Source organism: Musa acuminata, chromosome BXJ2-3, assembly GCF_036884655.1.
Source record: "Musa acuminata AAA Group cultivar baxijiao chromosome BXJ2-3, Cavendish_Baxijiao_AAA, whole genome shotgun sequence".
Classification (NCBI taxonomy): domain Eukaryota; kingdom Viridiplantae; phylum Streptophyta; class Magnoliopsida; order Zingiberales; family Musaceae; genus Musa; species Musa acuminata.
In genome coordinates this window covers 34,452,333-34,466,477 of record NC_088340.1, presented here as the reverse complement: position 1 = coordinate 34,466,477, position 14,145 = coordinate 34,452,333, and the positions used below count along the sequence as shown (strand labels likewise).

Here is a 14,145-nt window from a genome sequence, read left to right as displayed (position 1 = left end):
TGTTTAAACTTAACATTAATCTCATTAATTATGATATTACCATCATCATCGTATCATCGTTGTCGTCGTCATGAAATATTTTATTTACGAAAAGAGAAAAACTTTTCAAAAGTAAAAGTTAAAAAATAAAAAACACTTACATTCCCTTGGTATAAATCATTTTTATTATGAGATTGAAAAGCAATAATTAACTTGATATATATAGAGTACATCTCAAATTCTCTCGAATCCTTAATTGATTAATTACTAATAATAAACTAGCTTCATTAATCATCTAAAACCCAATAATTTACTAATAATCCCCTTCCTGAATAGAATCCCAGTCCATATTTAAAATGTTTGCCTCATGTCTTTCAAATTTTGTCCAATAGTCTCTCTCTAACTATCTATATTTATATATTAAGATTTTTTATATAGGTTGATACAATTATTAAGAGTTTTTGTAGTACTGAGTGTCTCTTTTTCAGTTATAAAGCATATTATTATACAGTTGAATGAATTATTATTTTTCTTCATTTTTGTCTATCTTTGGACAAAATTCTCTCTTTTTTAGTTTTTATCTGAAAGCATATCTCATTTTCAGAATTTCCTAATAACTCTTCTTTACCTAATATCTGAAATACCATTTATCTTTTTTTCCTACAATGTTTTTGTATTGTGTTACAGTATTTTCAGTAATATCAAAATAATATTATTATAATATATTTACAATAGTATTATTAAAATACTATATCATAGTATAAAAATATTATATTATAATGTGTTACAATATTTTCAAATGGATGTTTTCTTAGAATTAATTATATATTTAAAAAAATAAACATTCAAATAATTTAACTTCTATATGAGTTATAGTGTTTTTGGTACATTTTCAAAAACATTGTAACTCTACAGAGAAAAATTGACTAAAAAAAATTAAAAATCACTTATAAACCTTTCTTATGTATCCTTATCAAAAAAAATATTTATAATTTTTTAATTAAACAATGGGTCATAGTGTTTTTTTACTTAGTCATAGTGTTTTTGTGATACTAAGAAAACACAGTAATACAATAGAAAAATATTATAATTAAAATAAAAAAAGTGAGGTAAAAAAAAAGATAGGTAACTGATTATCAAATTAAGAGTATACTCGGAATTTTATATATATATATATATATATATATATATATATATATATATAATTCTAAAAAAATCCAAAAAAGAGGCTTTTATCTATACAGTTTGATATACATGCAATTTAATATTTTAAAATTATTTTAAAATATATGGTGGAATTTATGAATAATAATAATAATAACAATAATAATAATAATAATAATTATTATTATTATTATTGTTATTGTTATTATTATTATTATTATTATTATTATTATTATTATTATTATTATTGAGTCTGGTTTACGCCACAGGGAGTCATCGCCTCGTGCCCGCAACCTCTGCTATAAAGGCGGTCTTAACCCCCTCGCCTCATCACACCCACCCACCCACTCTCCGCCCTCATTCTTCTCGGTGGTGGCTTTCTGAGCTTTCCAGAGGACATGGAAGATGGGCTCGTGTAACGCAGCCCACCGGCACCCAGCTGGGGTGGTGTGATCTTGAGCTCCAGGAAGACACCGAAACCTCCTCCTCGTCTCCTGGTTCATACGCATGGACAACAAGCCACGCCTCACGAGGCTCCCCCCTGGCTTCAGGTTCCACCCAACCGACGAAGAGCTCGTGGTTCAGTACCTCAAGCGGAAGGTCTTCTCCTGCCCCTTGCCCGCCTCCTTCATCCCTGACATCGACCTTGCAAGATTCGATCCATGGGACTTGCCAGGTCCGTACGAACAATCTCCTTTTGGTTCTTGAGCGTTGTGCGTGTTCTCATGCTTCAAGCTGTTTGTTGTAATGCTCAGGTGGGGGCGAGGAGGAGAGATACTGCTTCAGTCTAAGGGAGGCCAAGAGCCCCAGCAGGAGCCGATCGAACCGGGTGGCGAGGTCCGGGTACTGGAAGGCCTCGGGGAGGGACAAGCGGATCACGTCGCCAAGGTGCGGCCAGGTGGTGGGGATGAAGAAGGTCTTGGTCTTCTACGGAGGGAAGCATCCCACCGGGAGCAAGACTGACTGGGTCATGCACGAGTACCGGCTCGCCGGCCCCGAGTCCACCGCCTGCATCTTCCCCCAGAGGAAGAACTCAACTCATGTGAGCTGTTCTTGCCCTTCTCGAATCTGAAACAGGCCCAAAATTTAGGATTTTATGGATGTTCTCGTGACCAGCTCAGATTTATACCTCCAACATCTGCCAATTAACATGCAACAACTACCATGTCAGATTAGAATGCCCTGTTGATCCTTGTTAGTGTTAATCTGCAATTGCATCACATCCTGAAGATTTGGTTCTAGGATTGATTTTGTAAAATCCTGTTTTCTTGTCAATGGAAAAACAATACCTTGAAGCCAGAAAAAACTTTAGAATGACATGACCTCATCGGTAGCTTATTATGTAGCTCTCCTCTCCTAATCCTTTGCACTTCCATGGGTAATCTTTGCTAAACTCTAGAATGCTTCTGCTCATGTAGAATTGTATCATCCCGAGCAGAGATTGGGTGCTCTGTCGCATTTTTAAGAAGAAAAGAGCTACCAAGATGGATGTCGAGACCGAGGAAGGGGAAGAAGCGCCAGTTACAGAGAGCGGCATTGGCTTCATTGACTTCATGGGGCAGAAATATAGAGATCAAGGTCATTCTGCATCCTCTTTATCCGACTCAAGCTGCATAACCGACACCTCTGATGGATCCAGCAATGGAGAGGAAACCAGTTCTGGCAGCTAACTTTCACTTCCATAAGGAAGAGAGGCCTGGAAATTATCTGTATCAGTGTACCAAAATTAGAACCTCCTTTTTGGTTGGAAGCCAAAGTCAAGTCCAAATAACCTGGGATAGTATATGTGGACGTTGGAAAAGTGTTCTAGGATTTCTAGTCTCTTCTTTTGTGTTTTCTTTAACAACTTGATGCAAGAGAGCTTTGTGAAGCTGATGAACTGATGGTTAATGTCGAATCATGTTCTAATTAACAAAATCACATGTTCCTATGGCTTCAATGCTCCAACTTTTCCTTTTCCAAGCAAGCTTTGTGAACTATGAAGGGGCTGAAAGCATTCTACTTTTTGAGTTGGATGATGGCTTGTGTTATCAAAAGAACCATGGTTTTGTATGCACCAAAAGAGGATCCAATGCTGCATAAAGATAGGAAGAAAAGCTGAGCAAGAAAGAGGATTGCATAAATCCATTTGGTGTGACAGTGATGCCTTCAGCCACTGGGACCTGATGGAGGAATCAGGGGCATGAGCTAAGAGGCCAATTTAAAGGCACCTGGGTCCCTCCTTGGCCAAGAATATTTGGCTCAAGATCTTGATTTGATATGAGGGAAGTGGAGATCACATCAGATTGAGACCCATGACTGATATGTATTGCTCCTGTTCAGCTGCTTGTGTTCAACTAAACCATGTGTCTTAAACTCATGTTGAAGTGTCACATGAACTCTTAGTCTTTCTGAAAAGGGGTCAATTGTGAAACAATCAAGAACTTTCTAGGAGTTCTTGTTCACCTGTGTGGCTAAATTTGGAAAAAGGACAACACAACATTTGTGTCAGAAGTTTGTAAGACAAGGCTTCATAATATTGCTGCAAAGCAAGCTGAACAAGGAGATGTAATTTGGGAAAAACTTTGCTGCACACCACATAATGATGTTTGTGTGTTGTCTGGTTATACATTTGGGTTACTCTCTCACTACTCAATGGACCACTACTGATAACCCTTTCTGCTCCAGCCTTCATATTGATCTAAAAACTTGTGATATAATCTGGATCAGGACATGGGATGATTTGCCAACACTGTGTGGAACTGCTAGTTTCAGTGGTTGGAATTTATCATCCATGTAAAGGATGACTCTGAATGACAACATTACATTTAGTTCACAAATGACTTCACAATCACATTACACTCTTTCACCTTCTTTAACTGATAGTGAAAATGTTTTGGAGTTGGCTTCTTCATTGTCAGTCATAAATCTCTATGACTATGAGCACTCAGTTATTCCTCCATGAAACTAAGTCTCATAAAAGACTATCATAACCATAGTCAACACTTCAAGCAAAATGACTGGTGGAAGATGTATTGTTACTGCACTTTTGAATTCTGAAGTAGAATGTGTTCTCAACTTCATTGTGAAAGCTAATACAGCTTGCAGTCAAAGGAAAATTTTGCATCACCAACTCCACAAATTTAGAAGCAGACCATTTTCTTGTGAAACATATGATATAAATAGTGAGGTATTCATGAACATTTGATAGGTTCAGTAATTTACAACACAATGAAGTTGTTGGGGCATTCAGGAATATGTTACAAAGATTCCAAGCTTGCAGATGGTGGAAGCACATGGGAAACTAATATTGAATTTAGTGGAGAGAGGCCAAAATATGCATATGATCAATTTGATTCTCTGCAACTTTTTAAGGCTCAGACTCCATGTTAGCATTTTAATCAATGGCAACTTGATCATTCTATAATGTGGTAGAACCAAGTCTACAAATGATCAATTTGGCACTCAAAACTTTTAGGGCTAAGACTCCTGCTGATCTTATTATCCTTGGCAACTTGATCATTCTAAAGAAGAAACCTGAAATGAGTGGAGTGCCATGACCTGACTTAGCAAACTCATAGAAGGTCCCATTGGCTTTGTCTCTTAACATAATGAAGAGTAAACATGACCAAAGCTGACCTGAGACTTTAATGACATGAGATCCTAACTTAAACCTTTATTATAATTATGGATGATGTTGCAACTTTCATGTTAGGTTACATGGACAGTAGATGCCTTACAAGCCTATATCACCTTTTCTTTAGGATTATATCAGTATATTGAAATCATATGATGCATGTTACATATATTTTACATGAACATGGCACAGACAAGAAAAGAGAGGCAAGCAAGCAAGCAAGCAATAGTTAGCCTAATGAATGGGTCAGCTTGAAATGCATCTGGGGATCTCAAAACCACTATAAATTATATGACACAATCACACAATTAATAACTTGTGAGTCTGGCTTTGTGATCAACATCCAACTAAAGCTTTGGGAGTTTGTTCACGGCACAACCTATGTTTCTTTTTTGCCAACCACAATTCAATTAGAAGCTCTCTTGTTCCCTGTACTTCTCCGACCCATTCCTGTATGGAACAAAGAAAATTTTGGTGCTCAATTTGGCATGATTTAAGTTCTCTAAAGCAGGTCCTCATCAAAAATGAATTGGGAATTCTCACTTTTGTTGTCTTGTTTTGGGAAATCTGGTGGTACCATAATCACATGAACACATGCAGACATAGAGATGCAGGAATTTTATATTATTCAGGACTAGCATATACTAAAACAAAGAATAAATTCAACAACTTATATAGTTGAATTATACTAAGCTGAGGAAAGCACAAAGTCAGTGTGTGTGTGTGTGTGTGTCAAGAAAACTCATTTTCAAATTTAAAATAAGAGGACAATTTTGAAGTCCTATCAAACCATCAAACATCAGACAAGAGTGCAGCATTGGAGTTTTGATTGACTAACCACCACCTGGTAGGAGAATTTGAGCAGAACAAGCAAGACAGACATCATAGTCCATGCATTTATGATCTAGTTGAGAGTTGAATGAATGGTAGCAGTTTGACCATTGAAAGGGCAGTGGAGAATTTGGGGGGTTGGAATTGTGTGGTCAACCCAGCCTGTGAACACACAAGTGAAGATGAGGCCTTCTCATGCAATCCAAGAAATAAGACAAGGGATTACAAGAAAGAGAGAAAAATAAAATGAACACCAAATCACAAATTTGCTGAATGAGGACAAGATTAATGCTGACATCCTCTAGAGTAATTAATTGCCAAGTCTGAACTCTTCCTTCCATTCAGACATCAAGTTTGCAACTCAAGCAAGTGACTCATGTTCATGAATTCTTTTTGTTTCCTTCTGCACAAATTGATGGTTACCCAGAGGCAATTAGCAAGACTTCTCTGTATCTTCTGCACAAATTTGGTTCATCCATTTACAAGTTTCTGTCTTTTCTGTACATCAACAATGCATAAATTTCTTGTTTATGTATCAAACTCCCATTATAACAATTGAATGAACTGCTTGTAATTTATATTAGAACTCAGGTACCAGAGAAGGCCTATATAACTTAAAAGCTGAAATATTAAGTTCTGAATCGAACTTAGCATGTGCCATTAGAACTATTTTAATTCTGGCAATATGAAAACTATTCTTGACCCTATTTTAATCTTTGTCTCACGCATAAGTAAACTCTAGGCATGATTAACATTTGCAGTATGTCATTCAACACACCTTTCAACTTTAAATTAGTACCTTTGATATATCTTGTTTCAGGTCAGGGGACCCCTTAAGCAAGAGGAACAAGTGCCACCTCAAGAACAGTAAGCCCAACCCCTTATCAGTAAGCCCAATTGAACTGAGCATGGATCTTTTCCTAAGCATGTAGTATGTGTTTGGTTGCATTGAGAGAGAAAAACTAAAAAATAAAAATCATAATTTTTTTTGACAATTTACCTAAAGAGGGCACTGATTGGTTCTTATTCTTCTATAAACGAATTACATTAAAAAAATGGACAATTTTTCGAAAAGAAAAACTTTATATATATATATATATATATATATATATATATATATATATATATATATATATATTCCTTGAAAGTATCCTTATTTTCAAAATCCCTAATAAAGTGTTTTTTTTTTCCTAATATGTAGAATACTATTGACTTGACAACCATCTACTCCTTCTGTCCTCTTTTTCCTATGGACAATCCATATGATGAATTAATCTAGTAAAAATATTATGTTCTAGTGTTTTGAAGAACACTAGGAAAACATTATAACATGATATAAAAAATATTATGATGTGATCGATTCAGAAAAAAATATGTACTTCAAGTATTATATAAAAAAGTAGTGAATTCCAAATAATAAAATGTTTCTTGGAAAACACTTAAAAAGAGATTTTTTTTTGAAAATTCATCCCGAAAAAAAATCTCACTAATAAGTTTCTTTGTGAAGGTTACTATTCATAGCTCCCTTTTTACTATTAACAATCCTCTTGCTATTGGTAACTCTAAAAAATATAAAATATTATTTTACTATTTATAATCCTAATATCATTGATTTTTATTTTTTCTTCATAATTTATTATTTTATCCTTGTTGCTCACTTAGATGTCACTCGTGGACCCTTCGATGTTCTTTGTTTGCTATAAATATTACTTGATGTTATGAGAAAGAGAAGAAAAAAAATGATGAAGAAGAGGAGAGGAGAATGAAAAAAATATATTTATGTCTATTTAAAAAAAATAAAAATATTTAAAAAATTAAAAAAAGACTAAAAAGTAGGATTGCAAATTGCTAATTGACACGAAAGACTAAAAGGTGTTACTGCCACCGAGAAAACGATCTACCTCCTCTCTTATTGGGCGACATCGTGGCCGGGTAAGTGGGCTCCACGATGGACCCCTTGGCTGCATCCAACGACAGATTATGCTGAAAGAACGAGACAGTCATTAAACGCACCTGTCCCGTGAATGGCTACGTAGACGGGGCCCAGATGTTCCTCCAATCACAAGGCAGGTTGGTGCTACGAGGAAGCCGCAAACGGGAACGAACAGCAATCGCTGCGAAAAGAGGGGATCGCACGTCCTGTTCCACGTGGATCTCACGTGCACTTGACCCGGTGAAGAAAAGGGAGATCGAAGAAGGGGAAGGCGCCGCCGGAAGAGGGAAATAGTAAAACCCTCCGAAATCCCTCGATCGTTTCCACCTCTTTTTCCTTCTTCTCCGATTCCCTTCCGTTGCTCGATCTCCGAATGGCTTCCGCTCTTACCCGCCTACTCCGCCGGCCCGCCGCGGTAAGCTCCCGGATCGGATTCGATCCTCGGTTCCTCGATCGCTTTTTTACCCAATTCGACGCTTTTGTTTCGGTCTTTTCTCCGCAAGTTGATGATCCGAGCTCCTTCCGACGACGATTGATGCAATCTAGAAAAAAGAAGAAGATATTTTTGCTCTCTTTGACTGATTTCTATCTGAAATATCGATCTTGAATGGGCGAAGATTGGAAGATTGAGTGGGACGAGTTGCAGATATGCATCTATCGAGTCACTCTCGTCTTTGTGATTCTTGTATACGGTGCGCCTTTCTAGAAATCGATGTAAGAATTCGTTTGAAGTGACCCTTCGTTTGTCCTTGCAGGCTCTACTTGTTGCAAGAAGTTGTAGACATGTGAAGCGCTTCGGCCATCAAATTCTTCTTCCAGGTAATTTTCTATATATTACAGTTTCATCTCGTCGTTAACGGTGGAATCGATCTTACATCAGGTATGATTTCAGGTGGTTCAGTATGCTCGGAGCCTGCAAGGTAAGCTTTTGATTGGGATCTTTTAATTTTCCTGAGAGTACTTCCATATCTAATTAGCAACACCTACTAATCATGGTTCTATTTGCATTGTTGCAATTCTTGTTTCTCTGTGATGAATACAAGTAGCTTGGTGACAGAAGCTCTAATGTTCTGAATTGTTGCTTCTTACTGCTCCTTAACATGATTTCAAGTGATTATGGCAGGGAATTTGTGAGGTTCATCCCCAGGGCCTCTCTTTACCAAATATGGAGTAGGTCATTTTCTTCTGAGAATGGTATGCATTTGTGGATGCCCTAATCTTTATTGGCTTCCTTCCTCTTACACAGCATTGGACAAACATCTCATGTGACTTATTTCGAATTTATGTTTTTGATTTGAAAATTTTCTCTACAGGTGACTTGGTTGCCGCCGTAGTTCCATATATGGGTGAATCTATTACTGATGGGACCTTGGCAACCTTCTTAAAAAGTATGTCCTTTGGTCTATTACTGTTTATTTCCGAAACAAGATAATATATTAAGAAAAACAACTGTTACAGCCTAAGCTCTGCTCATCCGAGCTCAAAAAGGAGGACAAAGAAGGAGGCCAGTTAGACCTCCACAAAAAATTGACTGATTAAGCTTAATGTGATTGGCCAACCAGTGATCACATCAGTCTTGTACAAGACAGAAATAGGGCCTGTTCTTGAATTATTATAGCAACGATCATTACGGGTCCTTTGCTCTATAACCATATTGGTGAATTCTTATGCAGGTGTTGTGCATGCATATATAAATGTCATTAAGCACCCATGCTGTCCTGAAAGACTGGTTAAGTTCAGGTCAAGGCATGGTTTCATATACCATGGTATAGCAAACATATTGAACCTATCCAACCGACCATAGCAACACGTGTTTAGTATTTTTATTATTGGTGTAGCAAGGTGTGTTGTACTATGCTGTTCATTATTTACTAGTCCGAAAAGAATCAGTATTTAAAACCGTGGGTTAGTTTTGTGAGATGTGGCTGTAGTCCTGTCAAAAACCTTTAGGGACAAGATATCACAAATTTGTATGATGTGTTTGTTTTTGCCTTTAAGTGTGCTAATTTTGTCTTATGGCCATGAAATCTGGCACAGAACCTGGTGACAGGGTTAATGTTGATGAACCAATTGCCCAAGTTGAGACTGATAAGGTACTAGTGCTCATCAAGTTGTTAGTTTCTCAGAACTGTTCTCAGGTCCTCTGAATGTTTTGTTTTAGGTGACGATCGATGTAAATAGTCCTGAAGCTGGCATTATCCAAGAGGTTAGTGACCATCATATTTTGGTTTCTAACATCTAGACCTTCCTTTTATGGAGTTCATAATTGATGCACAAGTGCTGATTTTTTCCATTGACAGTTTATAGCCAAGGAAGGTGACACTGTGACACCAGGAACCAAAGTTGCTGTGATATCCAAGTCTTCTTCCGGCGATACACATGTTGCCCCATCAGATGATAAAGTGGTGAAGGATGCTCAACCACCATCTCCTCCTACACAGACTCCACCACCTACTACTGCAGTAGAGAAAATTGACAGACAAATGCCTAAGGGAGAAATTCCTGCCAAAGAAAAACCTAAAGCATCCTCATCTTTACCTGCGAAAACCTCACCTTTAGAACCCCAGCTACCTCCCAAGGAAAGGGAAAGACGAGTAAGCCTCGTAATTTTGTCTATCGCTGTTATTAGTATGGCACCACTGCACATTTTAAGTTCACTTAAATCCTTGGAGAACTTAGGGTTGTTGTTCTTGTACTTCTTCAGTCTTTTAAATTTCATTCCTTCCAGGTTCCTATGCCAAGGCTCAGGAAGAGGGTTGCTACGCGTCTAAAGGATTCTCAGAACACATTTGCAATGCTAACTACATTCAATGAAGTTGATATGTAGGTTTTTCTGCTTCCAATTAGTTTTTTTGTCCTCATTCATATCTATTGTGTCACTGCAGGCCTTAGGATACTCATAAGATTGCTCCATTATAATCCTAGTATCATGGGTTCAAATTGTGGAAACAGATCTTTTCGTGGGATAAAGTCCAAGGAAATTTGCCTAGGGTTGTGCAGAGTTCTGATTTAATGAAATTTTAAATGGAATTGAACATAGTTTGTGAAACTGAATCCAATAGAACTGACACATAGACAAAAGTGAACTGAAATTGAACCTAAATTATTTTTTCTTACAAGATATACTTTATTTTAAAAGAGTATATTATATAAATTAGGACAATTTCCCTAGAAAATACCCACATTTTGTGTATTTCCCAATCGGTACTCCCCATTTTGCTTTTTCCCAAATAGTGCCCCTAATTTAAAAAATAGCCAAACTTTCTTTCAAATTTTTTTTTGGTCTATTACAGTGTTTTGGCCTGCTATAGTGTTTTTGGTCTGTTATAGGGTTTTTGGCTTGTTATAGTGTTTTGACCACTGTAACAAAAATACTGTAAATGAGTACAATGAAAACACTGTAAAGTATTTTTCAAATTAGAGGTATTGTTTGGAAAAAAATAAAAGGGGAGGTACTGATTGAATAATATCCAAAATATGAGTATTTTCTAGGGATATCACCCCATACATTATGTAATATTTATAGCTTTATAAGGATGACAATATTACATTTATGTGCATATACCAAATCATATCTGAGAATAAAAATATTATGTTTATCATATATTAATTATGATGGAATAAGTATACATAATATATATTTGTGGATGAAATATATTCTTGCTATATTTGTCTACATATTATACATGATTATATAATATACAGTTTGGTTCTGTTAGGGATTTTTCTTTTGCAAGTAGAATCAACTGAGAGTTATTAAATCCAACAAAAAGTCTGATTTGCAAACTAAATCAGACTGAATTCAACAAATTGGTTCACTTTCCTGGTTTAGCTGTTTTGCAGCAATGGCGAGGGTCTTAGACATTAGGCTTTGCTTTGTGCTCAAGTTTATCTTGGCATTCTGATTATATCATTGTTCTTTGTGATAACTAATTTAATCGTTTCATGCTGCTGTTTTTTTTTACCACATCATAGCGATGTTGGAAACTCAAGAGAAGAACAAGAACAAAAAGAAGATTTCATCTGTTATAGCATTTAGATTTCTCATGGTTCTGCTTCATATGTTTTTCTAGTCGATATATATGTCTTTATATTTTGATGTCATAAATCATTACATTGTAGGACAAATCTGATGAAGCTCCGGTCTGAATATAAAGATGCGTTTGCAGAAAAGCATGGTGTGAAGATGGGTCTCATGTCAGGTTTTGTTAAGGTAAATGATGTAATAAGCAATAAAGACGCCTTGCTCTGATTTTTTATATTTAATCATCTCTTTATGTTGTCAGGCTGCTGTTTCTGGACTTCAAAACCAGCCAATCATCAATGCAGTCATTGATGGGGATGACATTATATATAGAGACTATATTGATATCAGTATAGCTGTTGGCACACCAAAGGTTCATTCAAGCCTCAATACCTCAGTTGCTAAATAAATTGTGCAAAATTTGTGACTTTTGCTTTGTTGATTTCCCCACAAAGTAAGCCATCAAGACTCGGTCGTATGAGTCCGTGTTTAATTCTTTGAGTTTTTTCAGGGTCTTGTGGTTCCAGTTATCCGGAACGCTAATGGGTTGAATTTTGCGGAGATAGAGAAGGAGATTAATACGCTTGCAAAGAAGGCAAACAATGGAACAATATCAATTGACGAGATGGCAGGAGGCACATTTACAATTTCTAACGGTGGAGTATATGGGTCTCTTCTGAGTACACCTATAATCAACCCCCCGCAGGTAATTAACCTAATTTGCACAGAGGATTGTCCATCTTATGTTTTCTTAGGTTAACCTAATGTGTGCACATCTTTTTCTCTGCAGTCTGCCATCTTAGGCATGCACTCCATAGTGTCCCGTCCGATGGTGGTTGATGGTAACATCGTCCCAAGGCCGATGATGTACATCGCTCTGACATACGATCATAGACTGATCGACGGCAGAGAGGCAGTATTCTTCTTGCGCCGTATCAAAGATGTGGTCGAAGACCCTCGTCGGCTTCTTCTCGACTTGTAAGAGGGCACCGCACCACACGTTCAACAGGGATGGCACTTCAGTCCTCTTCTTTTTGTTACTAAAATAATTTTCCACCTAAAACAACAATTTTGATCGGCTGCTTGTTCATCATTTCGAGTGAGTATGTTTGCAGGTCTCTTCCAGACCAATGAATCACGTGATGATATTCACAAACTGTTGAAGTTGCCCTATTTTCATTTTACTAGTTATTGAATAGTAAAGCAATCACTATATGCTGTGTAACTGAAAACACAGGGTTCTCCCAATACATTATTATTGGTAAAACATGGTGGATTTATTTGTTCTGCTTTCTTTTCAGACTGTAATTGGTATATTTGTCCAACTCTTCTCTCGTGGATGCTACAGTTAAATCATTGTGTAATGTAACCCAACTGCCACAATATTCTAGGAATTTGGCTTCTTGTTCTTTTTCGTTTTTCCTATTCTGGTTTCAGATAATTATATATTGTGACCCAAACAGAGGTGTCTTCCTCTTTGCTATAGTGTCAGAAAAATTACTCCAATCCAAAGGCACCCCCATGCACAAATTTATCTTCTTTGATCACCAGTCTCACACTAGGGTTTTATATTTTATGTGATGGGTATTGTTTATCTTATGATCGAGACAGTCGAGGCTCGAGCAATGAGAATAGTTTGGTTTTGAGACTTCACATTGGCTATGACTTGGAAGGTGAATTCTGAACTCACCGCCACACCAATGTCAAGATTTTGGATGGATTACCAACAACAAAAAGTGCATATGGAACTCAACATCAAAGCACTGTATGGTTTAGACCAAAACAAGAAAGATAACAGCACCAGAAAATAACAAGCACTACTAAATACTAATTAGATAGCTGGAGATCCTGCAATTAAAATTCTAGCTTAGAAAACAACAGAGACAAGCTGAAGAATAATTAGCAAAAAGAACATTATTCTAGGAATCGATTGGGTTAATTTGAGAGAGATCCAAACACCACAGAAGCATGGATAAATGTGCACAACACAGAAATGGTGAACTCCAAAATTAAGAATTAAATAAAATCCTTTCAATTATAGAAAACCAACTCTCCCATCTCTGAAGCATCAAACTAATGGAGAAAAGAACTATCAAAATTAAAATGCCTTACTCGACACAGAGCGCGTAACAAACACGCAAATGCATGCAAATATATCGATAACAGAACTTCATTCTTTTCCTTTTTTTACTATTTTATTTGTTTTTGTTATCTTTTTTTTTCTCATCTTTACTTTTTTTTTTTCTTCCATCCAACAAATCTGCCTGTTCTTTTTTCCATCCATCTTACATTTATTCCTCCAATGTGTGTTTTGCATCTCCCTTTTTCTTCTTGCATTCTTCATTTTTTTCTTTGTAGCACCATACAGAAAGTATCAACTTTACACTACGACATCTAAACTCTTTCCCTTCAATTTTCATATTCTAAATGCAATCACAATCAAATGGAACAAAACCCAAGAAGATGCAGCATCAAAAACTTATCAGTGAAGCTCACTAGATGGCATTCAGTCATAGGATCCACGATTCGTAGCCAACTCACGCCACGGAGAACGAAAGGAAAAAGTGATCACTCTGATGATATCAAAAGATTAGCTTA

The 14,145-nt window shown here is 36.6% G+C and overlaps 2 protein-coding genes across 2 annotated transcripts; both read left to right on the top strand.

The window, feature by feature from the left end:
* Window positions 1-1,477: 1,477 nt before the first annotated feature.
* On the top strand, window positions 1,478-3,082 carry LOC135607857 (NAC domain-containing protein 83-like). The gene is made up of 3 exons (XM_065100017.1): window positions 1,478-1,819; window positions 1,899-2,185; window positions 2,562-3,082. The coding sequence occupies exons 1-3, from the start codon at window positions 1,651-1,653 to the stop codon at window positions 2,811-2,813; spliced, it is 708 nt and encodes a 235-aa protein (XP_064956089.1). The 5' UTR covers window positions 1,478-1,650; the 3' UTR covers window positions 2,814-3,082.
* Window positions 3,083-7,781: 4,699 nt separating this feature from the next.
* On the top strand, window positions 7,782-12,847 carry LOC103979443 (dihydrolipoyllysine-residue succinyltransferase component of 2-oxoglutarate dehydrogenase complex 2, mitochondrial). Its single transcript, XM_009395592.3, has 13 exons — window positions 7,782-7,938; window positions 8,279-8,342; window positions 8,416-8,443; window positions 8,647-8,717; window positions 8,837-8,911; window positions 9,561-9,616; window positions 9,685-9,729; window positions 9,824-10,117; window positions 10,252-10,346; window positions 11,646-11,736; window positions 11,810-11,920; window positions 12,059-12,253; window positions 12,338-12,847. The coding sequence occupies exons 1-13, from the start codon at window positions 7,897-7,899 to the stop codon at window positions 12,527-12,529; spliced, it is 1,359 nt and encodes a 452-aa protein (XP_009393867.2). The 5' UTR covers window positions 7,782-7,896; the 3' UTR covers window positions 12,530-12,847.
* Window positions 12,848-14,145: the final 1,298 nt, after the last annotated feature.

Coding starts and splice junctions, on each gene's coding strand:
- LOC135607857 (XM_065100017.1), top strand. CDS start 1,651: ATGGACAACAAGCCACGCCTCACGAGGCTCCCCCCTGGCTTCAGGTTC. Junction 1,820..1,898: donor CGATCCATGGGACTTGCCAG/GTCCGTACGAAC, acceptor TGTAATGCTCAG/GTGGGGGCGAGGAGGAGAGA. Junction 2,186..2,561: donor AGAGGAAGAACTCAACTCAT/GTGAGCTGTTCT, acceptor CTGCTCATGTAG/AATTGTATCATCCCGAGCAG.
- LOC103979443 (XM_009395592.3), top strand. CDS start 7,897: ATGGCTTCCGCTCTTACCCGCCTACTCCGCCGGCCCGCCGCG. Junction 10,118..10,251: donor CCAAGGAAAGGGAAAGACGA/GTAAGCCTCGTA, acceptor CATTCCTTCCAG/GTTCCTATGCCAAGGCTCAG. Junction 11,737..11,809: donor TCATGTCAGGTTTTGTTAAG/GTAAATGATGTA, acceptor TTATGTTGTCAG/GCTGCTGTTTCTGGACTTCA.